Genomic DNA, 21,801 nt, shown 5'->3' with positions numbered 1-21,801 from the left:
AGTTTAAATATGAAGGCCTTTATTATTAAGGGAAGAAATCCAAACCTACAGGGCCCTGTGTGAAAAATTGATTGGCCCCTTGACTAAGATAACTGGTTGGGTCACCAACAACTGCAATCAAACGTTTGCAAAAACTGTCATGAGTCTTTTAGAACGCTGATATATCTCAATTACTTTGTTTCCCATTTGTTTATGAATTTCTTTAGATCGTGGCATGATGTCTAGCTTTTGATGATCTTTTGGTTTACTTCACTTTGTCAGGCAGGTCCTACTTAAGTGATTTCTTGATTTAGAACAGGTATGGCAGTAATCAGACCTGGGTGTGGCTAGGGAAATTGAAACAGCTTTCCAAAGATGTGATAACCTACAGCTAATTTATGTTTTAAGGAGGGGGATCACTTTTTCACACATGCCCTGTGGTGCTATCTTGTGCCTGTAACTTCTGACTAGCTGGAAGTCAGAAGTTGTCTCCCAAGCTCTTAGTTCAAGTCTATGAGAGCCAAAATGAGACTCTCATTGAGATATATTGAGTTGTGACCTTTGGCGCGCTCAAGAAACACTGGAGCTACTGGTAGGTCACAAATCACCAGAGAACAAAAGGAGCAACTCTGGAAACAGATGACAACAGCGGCAGGTGAGTATAACACAGGGGGCAGGTGACAAATATAAAGCACTCCCCAGCACTGAAATAAAAAAAAAGTTGGAGGAGTGCTTTAATGTTTAATTTGCACCTGTTTCCCCTAACATTATAACAAAAATAACAATACTCACTGATTTGATATCAACTCCCCATATTCTTGGTCGATTGGGGTAAACAACAGTAGAGACTTGATCCACTCGCTTCAAGATCCAGTATGGTAGTTTTTTCTCTAAATTTGTATGGAGACTCACCTAAATATAAGAAGATACAAATAAGTACTATGAAAATTGTCAGATAGTTCTAATTTGTAATACTGTGAAACACTGATTGAAACACAAAAGGCAAAGGCTAAGTAGAAGCTTCTCTTTTATTGTGTCACTTACATCCAGTTGGAGTACAACTTGACCAGCAAACAACAAAGCCTTATATATAAGTATGATAACAGCATTATTGCCAGCAGTGCTGTTGGCAGAAGAGGGACTTTGGGCTATATGCGCACATTGCAGTTTTTTCTGTACACAAACTTCAACCAAAACTGCAACCAAAACTGCTCCCACAAATGCACCCAAAACTGCACTTTGTCAGAGAGAGCATGGATATGTAAAAAAAAAACGCTTGTAATGTAGGTGCGTTTATGCGTTTTTGGTGCTTTTTTGGTGCATTTTTGGTGCCAAAAAAGCACCAAAAACGCAAGTAAATCGTATCAAAAACGCATCAAAAATGCATTGAAAATGCACCAATTTGACAGCATGTGTCTATCCTTGCATTTTCATGACAAATATTGACAAAAACGCAAGAAAGAATAAACATGCTGCTGCTTTTTTTCACAAACCTTTGTAAAAAAAATGCTGACAAATAAACTGCAAGGTGAGCACAGCAAATCTGACTTCTCATAGACTTTGCTGAGCAGTCAAATGTCAGAAAGTTCTGACAAAACTTCACCAAAAAAACGCGACAAAAACGCAACAAAAAACGCAGCGTGCGCATGTAGCCTTAAACTCCCATTTCCACTGCTGCCTGGGAATTCCCATTAACTGAGCAGAACCTCATTTTAGGGCCAGGAAAACCCCAAATTAGTAGGGATTGTATCCAAAAGATCAGGACACTCCTAGCATATCCAGGACTGTTGGCAACTATATAACAAGGCAAATGGGTAAAAGCAAGAAATGCACAGTTGTTCATGTCTTTATAGGAGGTCTGCTGTCACAAAATGTATGTTCAAATTAAGCATAGATGTTTATGCGTCATTGGTGTGTCCAAGTAGCTTAGTGCATATTACCACCTGTTTGGTTTCCATGTATCTCCTCACTTCTCTTCTCTGTGAAGGGGGGAGCTGCGTGATGACCATCAGTGCTCCACTCTCCTTCTTCAATCTCGAGCTGTGCATGTGTTCCTCTCCGGCTGGAGGGGGTGCAACACTTACTTGCGTCATCAGCGGCTCGTCTGCCACCCCGTCGCCGGTCACTGTCATAGATGTATTTAGGCAACACATCACAGAAACAATTTCCTTTGAACTCAAACTCCAACTTCATTATTTCACACACATCTTCATGAGCAATACCTTCACCGTAAACTTTCCAGGACAGACATGTCATTTTCCTCCTTCGTCACCGCTCTGCTGCCATTGCTCAATGGAGTATCCTTCTATCTAGCCCTTGCTCTGGGTATTATCCCTACAACAGCCAAGTCTGAATTCTGCGTTCCCTGAGTCTTGCCTCTGTGGCTTGCCATGCCCATGGGACATAATGGAGGAGACCTCCTGATACAGAGCTCGTTATCCCAGAAACCTCTAAGCAGAACTCCCCTATCCAGAACTGAACTGACTTTCCAGCCTGTCTGCCTCATTAACTCTCTGCTCCTCCCACTGTGCTGTATCCCAGGCTACCACAGTATTCACATATGAGCTGCTAACACCTGCACATAACATTTCCTATTACTATACAGTGTCTCCACCCATATCCTGTCCATCGCAATCAACTTGAGAATGGCGGCAGCTATAGGCATAGAAGTGGTGTCTAGGTATAGTAAAGTAGCCATGCACTATGCAATGAAGCCACCTATAGCACCACCTGGTGGAATACAACGGAGTTAGCATTTTTATCTCAAAAAATGGAACGAGACAGAGGAAAAAAATGAATTACAAAGTTGTAGAGCATCATCAATTCAATACGAATTGACACCTTTCATATAGAAATGCTATCATTAGGACGTATAAAACTCACAAGGCTGCGGACGTGAAGCGATACCTCATGGAGACCTTCCTACAAGTCATTGGGTATGGTGGCTGTGTGGAGCAGTCTCCACGCTCACCTGACCTGACCCCATTGGACTTCTTTCTGTAAGGTTGGTCACATCAAACAGCAGGTGTATGCGATTCCTCCACCCACATTGCAGGACCTACGACGACGTATCACAGAGGCTTGTGCAAACATGTCACCTACCATATTGCACAACGTGCAGCAAGATACAGTATGCTGTCCAGAGTCCAGATGTGCATTGCAGCTGACAATGGCCACTTTGAGCATCGAAGTTAAATGAGTGCCATATGCGTGACAAGCATTCAATGTTTTGGGCGTCATGGGTTTCATATCATAGCATTTCTGTATGCAAGGTGCCGATTCATATTGAATTGATGATGCCTTACAATTTTTTAATTCCCTTTTTTTCTCTATCTTGTTCTGTTTTCGAGATAAAAATGCTAACTCCATTGTTTTCCACCAAGTGGTGCTATAGGTGGTTTCATTGTGTAGCGCATGGCTACTTTACTATACCTAGACACCACTTCTATGCCTATAGCTGCCGCCATTCTCAAGTTAATAGCAGTGGACAGGATATGGGTGGACACACTGTATGTAACCACAATATACAATTAGCAGGAGTAGGGCAATCTGCCCACCTTCTACATCTGAATGACAGCTCTGCAAAACAAGAAAGTTGAAAGGTGCACTAAACTGCTTGGTGACACTAAGGCCCTGTGCACACACTGCGTTTTTTAAAAATCTGCATCAAAATCTGCATGCCTCTCCTGAAGCCAGCAAAATCTATGGGATTCTAGATTTGCTGTGCACACAGTGTGTTTTTTACCATGCGGTTTTGGTGCATATTTTTATGCAGAAATAACCTGCAGCATGTCAATTTTTGGTCAGGTTTAGCAAGGTTTTTCACCCATTGACTTCAATTCATTGACTTTCTTGATTTCCCAAAAAAAGTATCAAAAACCGCACCAAAACCTGCAAAAAATCTGCAGCATGGTGGCCGCGAGTGACCTGAGTGTCATCATCGCTGATTGCGCTTCTCACCTCCGTTGCTGCGTGAAGCTGACAGGAGCGGCGGTGTTCTACTGCAGCTCCTGTCACCTTTATGTAGCAGAGCTGAGAGCGTCGCGGGACCTCCGTGGATTACGCCGGACGTGGAGGGGTTTTCGGGGCTTAATAAAGTGGTGAGCGAGGGTGTTTTTTTTTTTGATTATTTCAAATAAAGGATTTTTCGTTGTGTGTGTTTCTTTTCTTTAACTTACAGGTTAATTATGGAAGGTATCTCGAGGAGACGCCTGTCATGATTAATCTTGGACTTAGAGGCAACTATGGGCTGCTGCCATTAACTCCTTATTACCCCGTTTGCCACCGCACCAGGGCAATTCGGGATGAGTTGGGTACAGTCCCGGGACTGTCGCATCTAATGGATGCGGCAATTGCCGGGCTGCTGCTGGCTGATATTATTATGCTGGGGGGCCCCCCATAACGTGGAGCTCCCCATCCTGAGAATACCAGCCTTTAGCCGTGTGGCTTTACCCTGGCTGGAATAAAAATGGGGGGGGATCGCACGCCGTTTTTTCTTAATTATTTATTTATTTTTTTTTACTGCTTGATATTGACACGCCCACCAGCGGCTGTGATTGGTTGCAGTGAGACAGCTGTCACTCAGCGCAGGGGCGTGTCTCACGGCAACCAATCATAGGCGCTGGTGGGCGGGAAAAGCAGGGAATATGAGATTGAATAATGAGCGGCCAGCTTTTTCAAAATAGTAAAAGCCACCAGAGTTTTTTTAACAGCAGTGCAGTGCCACGCCGGTGATCAGGGAATGATGAATGTGAGAGAGGGGGGAGACTGACTGAGAGAGGGACAGACAAAAGAGAGACCAACCGACGGACTGAGGGAGATTGACTAACATACACAGAAAAAAAAGATTGACCGACATCGCTTCAAAAAAGCACAAAACGTACAAGGACCATACGGAGATGCATCCGTGTCACGTACGTGTGCTCACGGACCCATAGAGTTTCATTGGGTGCGTGTGTGCGTGTTCCGTGCAGAAAACGGACATGCATCCATGTAATACGGATACACATACGTATCATGCACATGGATACACGGACCTACGGAAAACTGCACATGTAACTCCAAACATTGAATAACATTGGAGTACGTGTGTCCGTGTCTCCGGTACATACGGAAACGGTTCCAAACACGTACCGGAGACACGTGCGTGTGAAGGGGGCCTAAGGGTGCATTGGGACACCTAGGCTTTGTTTGAACAGTCATTTGTGCTGAACGGAAGCAACTGAAGAAAAAAATATATCAGTTCCCCAGCCCCTGCATCTGACCAGCTATGGAAGATTGAACGCAGTCTATGTGTTACTGGATTATAAAAACTGTTTCACAATGTTTATAATGATTTTTTTGTACATTAAAAGTACATTTTAAACTTGTTTCTCTTTTGTGTGATGTTGGAACTCCCTTACCTATCTGCTGCATCTCATTATGTAGAGTTTATGATAAGCTTTATGGCCATTTGATCAAACATTGTACAAGGCAGGATAGGAAAACACAAGTGAAATTGCACCTTTGAGGTCACCTATACACTTTACAGAGAATTAAAAAGAAAATGGACTTTCATGTGTTATGAAAATGAGCAGATTATGGGAATTATAATTCCAGCATGTTCGACATCTCATTACAGTAAACTCTGCCTAATGTACCAATGCTTGGCTTTAAATAATGGCTTCCCTTTTCTACCAATACACTGAACTCTTGTGCATTTCATTCCCATACTGGCGCATGCACTGTACTCTCCCTACTGTCGGCAGCGGCTTCATTGTCACACTGCGTATGGCAGTGGGGCTGTGATATAGATTGCCTCCAGCTTAAGAAAATTCCTTTTAACCTCTTCAAAACCATCCTGTCCGAACAGATGGTGTAAACAGTAAGGACAGAGCAACCCCTGTTTAACAGACCCTCAACCGGAACGTCTGAGATTCCCAGACAGATTATATGAGCATATAGCCGGTTAACTAGAATCATGTCAGTCATCATAAAACCCCAAGATCATGCAAATTTCAGCAAATAAATACCGATAATCTGTGATTTTTTCATTACACAACATCTCTATTTATTATCACCTGCATGGCAATTCTTTTAAGAGCTGCATTCCTCTGTACTTCAGCGATGTCACCTACAGCCAAACCAATCTATGGGTTCAATAGAAGAGAACATGGTTAGACCAGACACAATTCAACATATCTTAAAAAAGACATATCTAACATGTTCATTCTTTCTCATATCTATCTTATTAACTGTCAGCAACATGAAAACCCCAAATCAACCCAATAAAGATAGAGAGTAAAGGCCCCGTCACACACAGAGATAAATCTTTGGCAGATCTGTGGTTGCAGTGAAATCATGGGAAATATTGTTCCATTTGTACACAGCCACAAACCTGGCACTGATTGTCCACAATTTCACTGCAGCCACAGATTTATCTCTGTGTGTGACAGGGCCTTAAGTCTAATTTAAGTCCATTTCTAAAGGCCCTGTCACACACAGAGATAAATCTGTGGCAGATCTGTGGTTGCAGTGAAATTGTGGACAATCAGTGCCAGGTTTGTGGCTGTGTACAAATGGAACAATATGTCCATGATTTCACTGCAACCACAGATCTCCCAAAGATTTATCTCTGTGTGTGATGGAGCCTTTATACGCTAGTATTGTTTGTTTTTATTTCCCATTCATTCTATATTTATACATTTTCTAAATGGAACCATCCCATACATGAGTGTCCCACTAATGCATTATCTCATGTTGGAGTTAAAGAATATAATAATACTAGCTGTACTACCCGGCTTCGCCCGGGTTAATAACTGCTGTTAACAAAATAGAATGTATTAACAAATATGTATTCTGCACACAAAAAACACAAGACAAATAGATATAAATGTAATTATTAAATTGTTGCCTATATTAACCAATCAGAGCTCAGATTAATTAACTGTAGCAAAATAGAAGCTAAGCTGTGATTGGTTGCTATTGGCAGCCTAATAAATCTCCAGGCAACAGAAAACTCCCCCTGACAGTATATATTATCCCCCTGACAGTATATATTAGCTCACATATACACATATAGACAGATCATGTGACTGACAGCTGCCGTATTTCCTATGTGGTACATTTGTTGTTCTTGTAGTTTGGCTGCTTATTAAACAGATTTTTATTTTTGAAGGATAATACCAGACTTGTGTGTGTGTTTTAGGGCGATTATGTGGCGAGGTTGGTGTATGTGTGGTGAGATGTGTGCTGAGGGTGGTATATGTGTTCAATCACGTGATAGTGTGTGGCGCATTTTGTGTGTGTGTTCATATCCCAGAGTGTGGTGAGTATCCCATGTCGGGGCCCCACCTTAGCAACTGTACGGTATATACTCTTTGGCACCATCGCTCTCATTCTTTAAGTCCCCCTTGTTCACATCTGGCAGCTGTCAGTTTGCCCCCAACACTTTTCGTTTCACTTTTTCTCCATTATGTAGATAGGGGCAAAATTGATAAGTAAATTGGAACGCGTGGGGTTAAAATTTCGCCTCACAACCTAGCACCCAGTACTGCCCGGGATAGTAACTGTCTCTCTGTTTCTCTCCCATTCTCTGTCTGTCTCCCCCTCTGTATATATCTCTCTGTCTCTCTCTCTATCTATCTCTTTGTCTGTCTCTTTCCCTGTCTGTCTTTCCATCTGTCTCAATCTCTTTCCCAGTCTATCTATCTATCTATCTATCTATCTATCTATCTATCTATCTATCTCTTTCCCAGTCTGTCTATCTATCTCTTTCCCAGTCTGTCTATCTATCTATCTCTTTCCCAGTCTGTCTATCTATCTCTTTTCCAGTCTGTCTATCTATCTCTTTCCCAGTCTGTCTATCTATCTCTTTCCCAGTCTGTCTATCTATCTCTTTCCCAGTCTGTCTATCTATCTCTTTCCCAGTCTGTCTATCTATCTCTTTCCCAGTCTGTCTATCTATCTCTGTCTCTTTCCCTGTCTGTCTCTTTCCCTGTCTGTCTCTTTCCCTGTCTGTCTCTTTCCCTGTCTGTCTCTTTCCCTGTCAGTCTGTATCTTTGTCTGTGTCTATCTCTTTGTGTCTGTCTCTTACCTTGTCTATGTCTGTTTCTTACCCTGTCTGTGTCTGCCTCTTTCCTTGTCTGTGTCTGTCTCTTTCCCTAGCTGCATTGTGACACGCCAACATTCCATATAAGGGCGTGGCTGCGCATTCTTCTGAAGTCTGGCTGCACTGTGGCTCTGAGCTCCATTCGCTTTAATGGTATGCCCCCGCCGTGCAGCCGATATGTGGTGATCGCTGCTATAGCGAACATTATCGCAATGGCAGCGTCACACGCACTTACCTGCCCTGTGACGTCGCTGTGACCGGCGATCCACCACCTTTCGAAGGGGGTGGTTCGTTCAGCGACACAGCGACGTCACAGCAGCGTCACTGAACCGCCGACCAATAGAAAAGGAGGGGCGGAGATGAGCGACCGGAACATGCCGCCCACCTCCTTCCTTCCTCCTTTTCCGGTGGAGGCAGGTAAGGAGATGTTTGTCACTCCTGCGGTGTCACACAGAGCGATGTGTGCTGCCGCAGGAACGACAAACAACATCGTACCTGTCGCTGCAGCGATATTATGGAAATGAGGGACGTGACAACGAGTAACGATTTTTGATGTTTTTGTGCTCGTTGATCATCGCTCATTTGCATTACACGCTGCGATGTCGGTAACGGCGCCGGATGTGCATCACTAACAACGTGACCCCGATGATATCTCGTTGCCGATGTCGCAACGTGTAAAGCCCACTTTATTCTCTGTTATTGTGTGTTTATTAATTATCAATACAAAGTATTTACCCTACCCTTGTCTCAGTTTCATTATATTCCATGCTATCAGATTACAGAGTATCTACATAAGTATTACAATCCCTTTAAGTATATCTGAGTGATATCATATTTCCCTAACCTACTGGGAAAGATCTAGTCCAATCTCTTAATAGTTAGTTTTAATTGTGTCTCCCATACTTGACTTTAGGGCGGAGTCACACTTGCGAGTGACTCGCATAAGTCTCGCCCAGCACGGCTTGCTGCTCTCCGAAAAGGAGAGTCTCCGCTGCATAGAAATACATGCAGTCGACCCACTCCTGTGAGGAGAGTGCAGCTGTGCTGGGTGATGCAATGCAAGACTCGCGTGAGTCAATCGCATGTGTGACTCCGGCCTTATATGAAGCCTCTATACATGGGTAACAAACATTCATATGCAGCAAGAATGAACGTGGCTTGAGGAATCAGACAAAATTTGTGGCTAGAGACAATTTTATGTATGTTTGGTGGATGCACGTCACGTATACAATATATTTTTTTTTGTGAATATACATTGTTCCATACAATATGTTTTCAAGTCATACAAGACATTTAACATACAGGGCATGATTTTGTATTAGTTTTATTGCGGATAATTACTCATATTTTAATTTGTTTTATTGTTTATATGTAGTGTTTTTTACATTTTATTCTTTTGGAATATTTTTTACATTTATGTTTTTTATTATTAGTATTTTCCCATTATTTTACAAAGAAAGTATTATTTAGCTGTACATCTGGTGACGCTCATTAACCCGCTTATATCTTTTTTAAAGTGTTGAGCATATAACTTTAAATAAGAGCAAAGAAGAAAAACAAAACAAAAAATTAAATAGATAATGCAAATCACCCACATATGCAAGTCCACGCAAACACACACACATGCAGTTCAAAAATACCTGCTTTAGTAAGCCCTATTTGTCTGGAAAGTAACTGACAAATTGTCATGAACTATTTATTAATACTATATTAAGTATAACTCACAAGTAAATTCATCAGAAGGATTGGGATTAATAAAGTGAACACAATCAGATGAGCAAATGTAAGAATTGGATATTCAATATGATCTTCAAGAAATGGCTCCAGAAAACTATCGTGGTAGTTGATGTCTCCAAGCATCATGGTAAAGGTCTGCATCAGAGAAAGGATAGGAGTCTTGAATGCTGTCTATAAAAGAAACAACAAAACAGATAAATTAAAATCACATCATACAGTTTTGTAATAAAGCAATATTCAATAATGATACTGCCAGAACTGACTCAGAACTGACTGTGCCTCCTAAATAGATAGAAAGTTAAACAAAACTTTAATGATCATGTTATGTCACAATGTGACTGTAGGAAAGCGAGAGACAGGAGGTCATATACTGTCCATCACACAAGGGGTCCCTACGCTATCCCTAACCTCAGGTTTACCCCTAATGGTGGAGATGCCCGAGTCCCATGCCTGGCTAAGCTCCTGACCAGAACTAATCTTATGGAAACACAGAAAAAGATACACAGGAGAAAACCAAAACTCTGACACACTCAGCCAACAATGACAGACTCAGGAGAAAATCAAGAGCAGGAAGGTAGAGACAAAAAGACAAGAGATAACTCCATAATCACATATAACAACTACGACCATGGATCATGACACCTCACCAGACCAGCTAGCAAAAACTATAGCTCGCACTAATGGAAGTGTGTAGTCAACATATATAGGAGGGGAGCAGACATGACTGGCTACCCCACAAAATGTGATCAAAGATGACTCACAAGCAGACAAGCAGAGATTAACTATTGCTAACCTCCAATTAAGTACCAATCTGTTAGTTGACACCCGAGTCAGCCTGGGCTGATTACAGACCTCAGGCGGAGTGTCAGAATCAGTAGTCTGAACAGATTCCACCGATGTCATGACAATTGGCGAAGGTAGTAAAAACCTCCATGTGACATCTAAGAAGAGATGAGTGAACCTGATGTTTAGTTTTCGGGCCGAACACCACATTTTAAAAACCCCCCAAAAAAACAGAGTTTGGGTTTGGAAGCTTTACGCATACTTACCACTAGCACAAGCATCGCTGTGCTCAGGTACACTCAATGCTCAGCCCGTTGCAAGCCGCTTTCAGTGTTTGAAAGGCTCGCACTGGGGGTAGCAAGAGCGTGATCGGCTGTAGCGGGCAACCACCCCAAAAAATGAAAAAACCCAGCCAATCCTCCCCCGTAAGTATTCTGCTTATGGTTGGCTGTATGTGGGCGGAGATTCAAACTTTGCACGCCAGCATTGATGAAGGATCTTCTGGAGTAAAATGCATCACATTCATTAAGAGGATGACATACCAGTCACCAGAGATATGTCCCTATCTTCAGAAAACCATACTTCAGTTGATTAGAGATTGCAGTATACTTTGTATTATTTCCTCTCTTAGTCTGCAAAAATGCATCTAAGAACTAACTTAAAAATCAGACATACCTGTGTAGAGAGCACTACATAGAAGCTTAATCCAAATCCCAAAATCAGGAAGAAGAAGATGAGTATAATGCGCACAAGTGTTCTCAGGATCTCCCAAAACATCACTATATAAATTCCACATGTTTCAAACCTAAAATGATTTTAGTAAATTAAAGTGTTAGTTTTCATTACTGTCATTGGGTATCTTTTGTTACATGAATGGTAATATCTAAAAATGTACATTATAAATTAAAATTAAAAATTATAAAATTAAAATGAAATTAAATTAAAATTAAAATGATAAAAATGTACATTATAAATTAAGTGCTAGTCATAAAGTGCCTAATTTATGGGAATGTATATTGGCTTTGCAGAATCATCTATATTTTTTTATATTTTGTTTAAATCTACCCCTAGGGCGTATTACAACAATTTGAAAATTTAAAAGGAAGAAAAGGATGAAGGAATCTCACACACCGTTCCTCATAAAATTGAGATTCCCAACGTATTGTTACCCCTCTATAAATCACTTGTAAGGCCACATCTGGAATATGGGATCCAGTTTTGGGCTCCACATTTTAAAAAGGACATTTAGAAGTTAGAGTCAGTTCAAAGGCGGCAACTAGACTACTACAAGGAATGGAGGCCTCACATATGATGAGAGGTTGAAAAAGTTAGATATGTTTAGCTTAGAAAAAAGACGTCTCAGAGGAGATCTCATTTATATGTATAAACACATGAGTGGTCAATATAAACGACTGGCACATGACTTATTTCTTCCAAAGACAATGCTAAGGACCAGGGGGCACTCACTGCGAGGGGAAGAAAAGCGATTCCGACAGCTAAATAGGAAAGGGTTCTTTACAGTTAGAGCAGTCAGACTGTGGAATGCCCTACCACAAGAGGTAGTAATGGCAGATACTATAACAGCTTTTAAAAAAGGGCTGGATGATTTCCTCAGTACACACAACATTGTTGGTTATAAATGACTTAGTAACGAAATGTAGAACTGGTGGAGGAAGGATGAACTAGATGGACCTAGGTCTTTTTTCAACCTTAGTAACTATCTAACTATGGAACTATGTAAAATTCTTCAAGACTTTATTGACACATTAAAATCCTTTTTTAAAATTGCGTATTCCGGGAATCCAGCCCTGCATTATCCATTTCGGACATACATTCTTACTCATAGGCATAGGCCTATGAGTAAGGACGTATGTCCAAAACACGTAAGGCAAGGCTGGATGCCCGGAATACGCAATTTTAAAAAAGAATTTTAATGTGCCAATAAAGTCTTGAAGAATTTTCTGAGGAATAGTGTGTGAGATTCCTTCATCTTTTTCTTGCATTGAATTGTGGACACCAGCCACTTCATCGCAGCACCTGTGGATCCAGATCACTGAGTGGTGAGTCTGCTAAATCTTTTCTATTGATCTGTTCAAAAGGGTTTTGCCACAAGCAAAGTTCATTGTAATCAACTGATCTTGGAATAATAATAATTTCAACAATTGGATGTATTTACGAAATGTTCCTGTGCTGAGTTAATCTTATATATGTGCCCTTGTCATGTACTGTGTAATGGTCGTATCTGACTGTACAGAGACATGGTCTGATCATACCACATCTTCTGAGCAAGGTATGGAGTAAGAAGATATACAGGCATTACAGATAGCAAATAATTTATTCTTTGAGGTAAAACAATGTTTAAAAATAGGTAGGGACATTTATTTACCTTACAAAAATACTAACTTTTGCATCTTCCTGGGCCCAGGAGCTGTGGAATGATCAGATCACGTCCCTGTACGGTCAGACACAGCCATCACACAGCACATAGCAGGGTCACATACATAAGATTATCTCATCACAAGAACATTTTTTTTAAACATCCAATTGTGGAAATTATTATTATTCCAAGATCTATTGATTAAAATTAACTTGAAAACTAACTTTGTGGGAAAACCCCTTTAAGGCCTACATTTTTATGGAGTTATAGGCTTGGTAGAGGGCCTGTTCTTTCCTTCTGGACCTGGTTTTCTTAATAGTCCTCAGACAATCCAGTGTTGGGCTGAATCATTTCTGGGTTTAGCAAGGTGAGTAGTGTGTACTTCAGACAGAGGACAGCTGAATGGACAGATGATGTATGTTCAGTAGTCTCTGTGACTGAGATCTGCTAGTCTCCAATTGGTGTTATTGGTGGTAACAGATGTACTTTTTGTTTTGTTTTTTTTCAAATGGTGATAGTAGGCTTCTTGCATTGTCAGGGAAGCTGATATCGTGTTAATTTGAGTTTCGTGCCTTGATATAAATCCTGTGCATTAATTTTGAAAACCAATAATGAAGAGCAGTAGATGCCCCGATTGAACCAAACTTCTGTGTCACCATCTCTAAGTATACATATTTTGGCTCCTGCTAGGCAGCTAATCTTCCATAATGTGTATTCGGTATATTTGGATATAGAGTAGCCTCTACCATGGCAAAGAAAAATAGCAACTCTATCTTTAAACTTATTGTTTAGATTATTGTGGAAAAGATTCTGCAGATGGATAATATCCTAAAAAGTCACAGCTCTGCTTGCCCTGGGTGTGATGGAACACAGTTACCTGGACCAAACAGGACATTTATGAGTAGACTGGGAGCAAGAAAGCCAAGTATTGGTGAAATTCTCCCATCAGATGAGAAAAATGATGTTTGTTGCAGAAGTTGGGATTTAATTAATAACACAGCTTTAGGCTATGTGCGCACTAGAAAAGGGATTTTTCTCAAGAAAATTTCTTGAGAAACTTCTGGGAGTTGAAGATTTCCGCACCTGCGGAAAAATCCACGGGAAAAACGCATGCGAATTTGCCGCGGATTTGCCTCGGATTTACTGCGGATTTACCGCAGGTTGGTCCCTGCGGTTTTGCAATAAATAATATAGATAATCGATAGACAGATAATGGATAGAGGGAAAGATGGATAGATGAATAGATAGATAGATAGATAGATGAGAAAGACCTATATAATGTCCCACCTCCCTGCATTTTCTAAGCCCTCACCCTTTAGTGACTTTCATGTAGCACTAAAGGGTGCTTAGCCTTGTATTTAGCCATAAAATAAATAAATAAATAATTTAAAAAAAAAACGACGTGAGGTCCCCCCATGTTTTGGAGCCAGCTAGGTTAAAGCAGACGGCCGCAGCCTGCAAACCACAGCTGGCAGCTTCACCTTGGCTGGTAATCCAAAACAGAGGGCACCCCACGCTGTTATTTTACATTAAATAAATAATTTAAAACAAAAAACGTGGGGTCCCCCCCAAATTGCATCACCAGCCAAGGTAAAGCGGACAGCTGTGGTCTGGTATTCTCAGACTAGGGAGGTCCACTGTTATTGGACACTCCCCAGCCTAAAAATAGCAGGCCGCAGCTGCCCCAGAAGTGGCGCATCCATTAGACGTGCCAATCCTGGCGCTTCGCCCCAACTCATCCCGTTGCCCTGGTGCATTGGCAAACGAGGTAATATATGGGGTTGATGCCAGATGTGTAATGTCACCTGGCATCAAGCCCTGGGGTTGGTGAGGTCAGGCGTCTATCAGATACCAGACATCCCCAACCCAGTCAGTAAGAAATAAAAAATAGACAACAAAAAAAGTTTTATTTGAAAAAACACTCCCCAAAACATTCCCTCTCTCACCAATTTATTGAAAAGAACACGTCCGGCGTAATCCAATAATGGTGGGGGGGGTCCCACGGCGATCCATACCATAGTCGCTGTCCCAGTCAATGAAGAACAGAATGTTCCCCATTGGCTGGGAGAGCAATGCAGTGACCTGAGCTAACATCAATAGCCCAGGTCACTGCATGGGATGCCGAGCGCTGCTGTCAGGAGGTTAGATGAGATCATTACATGCTGTGATCATCTCCGGTACTGCTGACGTCAGCACTGTCACTGACTTCTATGCCCGCCGCGTTGTCAGAAGTATCACGAGAGCCCGTGACGTCACCGTTAGTGACAGTCTCGGGCCGCTTGCGAGACGGGCATAGACAGCAGTGACCGCGGTGACGTCAGGAGGCAGGAGATCGTCACAGCAGGTAATGATCTCACCTCCTGACAGCAGCAATCGTCATCCTGCGCTGCCGCGTGACAGGCTGCTGACACTGCGGGCAGACACTGACACCCTGCAGTGCAGTGTCAGTGTCTGCCTGTGTCAGTGTCTGCCTGCGCTGCAGCGTGACAAGCTGCTGACACTGCGGGCAGACACTGACACCCTGCACTGCAGTGTCAGTGTCTGCCTGTGCCAGTGTCTGCCTGCGCTGCAGCGTGACAAGCTGCTGACACTGCGGGCACACACTGACACCCTGCAGTGCAGGCAGCCGCGAGGCCGGAGCGGGACACACACTGCACGGGCACCTGCAGGTCGCACGGAAGTGCTTCTGTGCGGCGTCCAGGCAGTGTGGCGTGTGTGTTTACTCTGCTCCGCTTCCTCTTCCTGGCATAATGACATCGCTTCCTGCAAAACCGCAGGCAGAGATGAGCATTACCGCAGGTAAATCGCGGCTATACCGGGGGTATACCGCACATCATTTGCTACCTGCGGTATACCCCTGGTATTTCGCGATTACATTACAGTGAATGGAGTGAAATTCCGGGGGTATTCCGCCGGTACCTGTGGAAAATAATGGACATGCTCATTTTCTCAAGAAAGTTTCTCAAGAAATTCTTCAAGAAAATTTCTTGAGAAAAATCCGCAGTGTGCGCACAGCTATTTTTTTTTCACATAGGATTTGCTGGGAAATGTCTGCACAAAGATTGCAGACATTTCTCAAGAAATTTCCGCTGCAAATCCGCGGGTAAATCCACGGGTAAAACGCACTAGTGCGCACAGGGCCTTATGGTTTTATGCAAATAATGATTGACTGACCCATCTGTTCTCCAGACATGTCCATTTTAGTAAATACATGTACTCCGTGAGATAATTAGAACATTTTTTCTCAAAACATTGCAATATGCTGTCCATCTTTTAGAATGCCTAGAAAAGTATGATACTTGTGTCCCTTCATAGTTTGAAATCTTTAAAGCCAGCTTTACACCTTACAATTAAGTGTGTGATCTCGTATGCGATGTGACACGCCCAGGTCGCATATGCGATTGAATGAGATTGCACGTAGGTCGTTCATTTGCTGTCACACGTGCGTTAGTAGTCTATGTTAAATTGATCAATTTTGTGTGCGATCCTTTAGATCATGTGTTCTGTGACGTATGCATTGGGCACCTTTTTTTTTTTTTTATTTATTGACTTGCCAAGCATCTGTAATGTGTAGGGATGCGTTTTTACTATGTCATCTGCCATTCAGCTCTGCTACATGGCCGCTGACAGCAGACACAGACAGCCATGTAGCAGCGGTGAATGGCAGATGACAGCAGACACAGACAGAGCCGCACTGTCAGAATGAACTCGGGTGAAGCTCACCCGAATTCATTGTCATGCTGCGGCTCTGTCTGTGTCGCGCCCTGATTAGCGGTCACCTTTGAAGGATTCACCGGTGACTGCTAAACTCCTGAGTAACTGAATTGAGCAGCCCTCTCCCATATACTCACCGATCCCCGATCCCCGGCGCTGCACGGCATTTACACTGCTCCGGCGGCTTTTACTATTTTGAAAAAGCCGGCCGCCCATTAAACAATCTCGTATTCCCTGCTTTCCCCGCCCACCGGCGCCTATGATTGGTTGCAGTGAGACATGCCCCCCACGCTGAGTGACAGGTGTCACACTGCACCCAATCACAGCAGCCGGTGGGCGGGTCTATACTGTGCAGTGAAATAAATAATTAAATAATTTAAAAAAACAGTGTGCGGTCCCCCCTAATTTTAAAACCAGCCAGATAAAGCCATACGGCTGAAGACTGGTATTCTCAGGATGGGGAGCCCCACGTTATGGGGAGCCCCCCAGCCTAACAATATCAGCCAACAGCCGCCCAGAATTGCCGCAAACATTATATGCAACAGTTCTGGGACTGTACCCGGCTCTTCCCGATTTGCCCTGGTGCGTTGGCAAATCGGGGTAATAAGGAGTTATTGGCAGCCCATAGCTGCCACTAAGTCCTAGATTAATCATGTCAGGCGTCTATGAGACACCTTCCATGATTAATCTGTAAATTACAGTAAATAAACACACACACCCGAAAAAATCCTTTATGAGAAATAAAAAACACAAACATATACCCTGGTTAACCACTTTAATCAGCCCCAAAAAGCCCTCCATGTCCGGCGTAATCCAGGATGCTCCAGCGTCGCTTCCAGCGCTGCTGCATGGAGGTGACCGGAGCTGCAGCAGACACCGCCGCTCCGGTCACCTCCACACAGCAAATGAGAAGAGTAGCGCGATCGGCTGAGCTGTCACTGAGGTTACCCGCTGTCACTGGATCCAGCGGTGGCTGCGGGTAACCTCAGTGACAGCTCAGCTGATCGCGCTACTCACCACAGTTGCTTCGTGGAGGTGAGAGGAGCGGCGGTGAGTAGCGCAATCAGCTGAGCGGTCACTGAGGTTACCCGCGGCCACCGCTGTATCCAGTGACAGCGGGTAACCTCAGTGACAGCTCAGCCGATCGCGCGGCTGTCTTCAGTTGCTGTGTGGAGGTGACAGGAGCGGCAGTGTCTGCTGCAGCTCCGGTCACCTCCATGCAGCAGCGCTGGATGCGACGCTGGACCATCCTGGATTACGCCGGGCATGGAGGGGTTTTTGGGGCTGATTAAAGTGGTGAACCAGGGTATATGTTTGTGTTTTTTATTTCTAATAAAGGATTTTTCGGGTGTGTGTGTTTATTTACTGTAATTTACAGATTAATCATGGAAGGTGTCTCATAGACGCCTGACATGATTAATCTAGGACTTAGTGGCAGCTATGGGCTGCCAATAACTCCTTATTACCCCAATTTGCCAACGCACCAGGGCAAATCGGGAAGAGCCGGGTACAGTCCCAGAACTGTCGCATCTAATGTATGCGGCAATTCTGGGCGGCTGTTGGCTGATATTGTTAGGCTGGGGGGCTACCCATAACGTGGAGCTCCCCATCCTGAGAATACCAGCCTTCAGCCGTATGGCTTTATCTGGCTGGTTTTAAAATTGGGGGGGACCGCACGCCATTTTTTTAAATTATTTAATTATTTATTTCACTGCACAGTATAGACACGCCCACCGGCTGCTGTGATTGGGTGCAGTGTGACACCTGTCACTCAGCGTGGGGGGGGGTGTCTCACTGCAACCAATCATAGGCGCCGTTGGGCGGGGAAAGCAGGGAATACGAGATTGTTTAATGGGCGGCTGGCTTTTTCAAAATAGTAAAAGCCGCCGGAGCAGTGTGAACGCCGTGCAGTGCCGCGCCGGGGATTGGTGAGTATGAGAGAGGGGGATAAACTGACAAGGACAGAGAGAGAGGGACAGAGATAGTGACCGACTGACAGAGATTAGTGCATGACAGACATTGTGAGGCGCTTCAGAACGCAGCTTTTCAGCTGCGCTCTGAAGCGGAAGCTGCGGTGCAGAGCGCACACCTGTGCACATAGCCTCAGACATCACAATCGTATGAGGGATGTCACACGTTACAATTGCCTAGGTTCATACAACAAAACGTCCAATGTATGAGGAATAAACGACACGTATGCGATCACCGTATTTGCGTTCAATCTTGAACGCACGTAGGTGTCACACTCAAATACGTCACGAACGATGCCGGATGTGCGTCAGTTACAACTTGACCCCGACGACGGATTGAAAGATTTATTGAAGCGTGTAAAGCAGGCATAATACTGATTAAGCAGATACTATGGTATTACTTAAAATATGTAACAATTATTCTGGTTAATTACCTCTGAAGATAAATCAAAAAGTTGACCCATGATGTGAACACGGCCATTGCTGCACATTGCCATTTCCAGCTTGACACATAAAGAGGATTTGTACAGAGGGATGAGGCAAAAAGGATGGCAGTAATATGGATTGCCCAGTCTATAATATTACTACTGTCCAGAAGATACTTGAGTTTCTAAAATGTAAAAACATATATAATATGAAATGATAAGAAACAGTTCAATGATTACTTTAATTACCCCAGTTCTGCTTGATCCTTGTATACGCAAGACTAAAAGTATAAAACCACAATTCAGTTTTTGGAAGTCTTTTTTGTAACATTTTTAAATGCGTTTTCTTATCCATTTTTTTATGTTCTATACAGAGTCCCATTGGAAAAATTTTCAAAAAATCCGTATTCATAGCAAGCTTTTCAGTTTCACTTGTACAACTGTATATCCAAGTGTCTGGCTTGGAGAAAAAATAAAGTACATACAAGTCCTGCCTTTATTTTTCTCATTCATTTCGAACCTCTTCTCTTTGGCTCGAAAAGCTGCAACGAAAACTCTGTAAAAACTGAATACAATATGTGATTTCAATATTAGGCCTTGATTCATCAAAGCTTTTATGCCCAAAAAGTGGAGTAAAGGCTTTGAAAAATCCCCAAACTCCTGAGTTGTGCCAAAATTATGTGACTTCTGGAGTTTACAGCTTCTTCTTGCTCTGAGAAATTTAACTGAGCTGGGTTGGGTCGGGGGCAAAATGCCGGAGCTCGTCCAATGTCTAATTTATGATGAGCTGTTGAGTTCTCTACTCCAGAAAACTCACTCAAGTTACTAACTGGAGTAAGATTTTTAGCACTGTGCACATAAGCACACGTCACTCATCAGATAACCCAGGTTCATGAAGAAGCATGCAACTCTTCATGAATCAGGAGCATCTGGCTCCTCCACAATATCCAGTCATCAAGACCGGTGAGAAGATCGCCACTGTTGATGAATCAGGCTTTAATTTTTGAACATGCAGACTTATACAATATTTTCAAGACAGATTTTCATAGGGGAATTTAGTGTATTTTGTAATATAGTTGTATTTGAAGTTTAGGTAAAATTATATAAAGGTATAAAATATTACATGGCATAAAATCTAAAACTATTTTTCTCCTCTGTTCTGTATTCATTCCTGTATTTGGCTTTAAAATTGTCTAAAAATATTACAAACTGTGCCTCTGAATACATTTTGAGACCATGTTAAACACTTTTGGTGCCATTTTTTTTCCTGGTCTTGGCTAAGAGATATTATCAGAAACCATATTATATAGTTATTGTCTACAGAAGAATGATACATTCAATTTGGATGTCCTCTCTTCAGTTTTAATTTTACAAACTGAAATTAATTTGTATTTTGGACATGCATAATGAGAAATTAATGGGGTATTGTTCATTAAGAAATGTTCTATGGCACCATTAGGTCTTATATCATTGGTGTTATCGGAGAGCTATAGGTAAAAGCGAATCTGTGAGAAGTAATAAGTAGGGACAGAGACCTTGACTTCAGCCTTGTGTTTCTTACCAGACCGCTTACTGTAGTTTTGATAAAATACTGCATTATATAATGCAGCTCTACTCGTCTTTTCAATGATAAACTCCTGCTATATAGCCGTTGATACTCATGATCTCCAATTATATCCATACCATTGGCACATTTTTGACCGTGAATGCAGGAAGCAGTTATTTAGCAGCAAGGGGCATTAGGCAGAGCTTATCTTTGATAGGATTGGCAGAGCTGTCAATAAAACTGAAGATAAAACAGTGACTGTATCAAAACTACAGCAAGAAACTCAGTAAGTGACACATCATGGATATCAGGGTCTCTGTTCTTATCTTATGCTGCTGTCCAATTGGTAAGCATAAACCGAACATGTAAGTGGGCAGCAGGAGAACACTTAAAGCATAACTATCATTTTTATTTTTATTTCATAAATCAATATAATACACATGAAAATAAGCAACTTTGTAATATATCTTATCAGACAAATTTGCTTCTTTCTCTGGCAGAATTGATCAGTCACTATCAAAATAATATCTGTATTTAATGAAGACGTTACCATTACTGAGTTAGGAGATGGCGGTTGTTGCTAATGAGATTCTATGTAGCTGGAAAGAAATAAGGGACAGAGCTCTGCCTCTAGCTCCTCTCTCTGCCTCTAGCTCCACCCTCTGCCTCTAGCTTCTCCTTCTGCCTCTAGCTCCACCCTCTGCATCTAGCTCCTCCCTCTGGTTATAGCTCCCCCCTGTAGCTCTAGCTACTCCCTGTGCCTCTAGCTTTTTCCTCAGCCTACAGCTCCTCCCTCTGCCTATAGCTCTTTCCTCTGCCTATAGCTCCTCACTCTGCCTCTAGCTTCTCCCTCTGCCTCTAGCTCCTCCCTCTGTCTCAAGATTCTCCCTCTACCTCTAGCTCAACCCTCCGGTTATAGCATCTCCCTATGGCTCTAGCTCCTCCCTCTGCATCTAGCTCCTCCCTCTGCCTCTAGCTACTCCCTCTGCCTCTTGCTCCTCCCCTGCCTTTAGCTCCTCCCTCTGCCTCTACCTCCTCCCTCTGTCTCTATCTTCTCCCTCTGCCTCTAGCTTCTCCCTCTGCCTCTAGCTCCACTTTCTGCCTCTAGATCCTATCCCTGCCTCTAGCTTCTCCTTCTGCCTCTGGCTCATCCCATCTTCATACATTCTTATTAGTAACAA

At 42.8% G+C, this 21,801-nt stretch overlaps 1 protein-coding gene across 3 annotated transcripts in view; it reads right to left on the bottom strand.

The window, feature by feature from the left end:
* Window positions 1-21,801, bottom strand: part of TRPA1 (transient receptor potential cation channel subfamily A member 1) — a 291,437-nt gene that overhangs the window by 18,679 nt on the left and 250,957 nt on the right. For all 3 annotated transcript variants that reach the window (XM_075353178.1, XM_075353180.1, XM_075353179.1), the window contains exons 22-26: window positions 19,084-19,259; window positions 11,264-11,393; window positions 9,794-9,976; window positions 6,039-6,107; window positions 772-891 (exon numbers count right to left, since the gene is read on the bottom strand). In XM_075353178.1, the coding sequence (XP_075209293.1) occupies window positions 772-891; window positions 6,039-6,107; window positions 9,794-9,976; window positions 11,264-11,393; window positions 19,084-19,259 (678 nt within the window). The remainder of the gene's footprint in view (window positions 1-771; window positions 892-6,038; window positions 6,108-9,793; window positions 9,977-11,263; window positions 11,394-19,083; window positions 19,260-21,801) is intronic.

This window comes from Anomaloglossus baeobatrachus, chromosome 6, assembly GCF_048569485.1.
Source record: "Anomaloglossus baeobatrachus isolate aAnoBae1 chromosome 6, aAnoBae1.hap1, whole genome shotgun sequence".
Lineage (NCBI taxonomy): Eukaryota > Metazoa > Chordata > Amphibia > Anura > Aromobatidae > Anomaloglossus > Anomaloglossus baeobatrachus.
The sequence above is the reverse complement of the archived record's forward strand: the minus strand, read 5'-3'. Positions and strand labels throughout refer to the sequence as shown.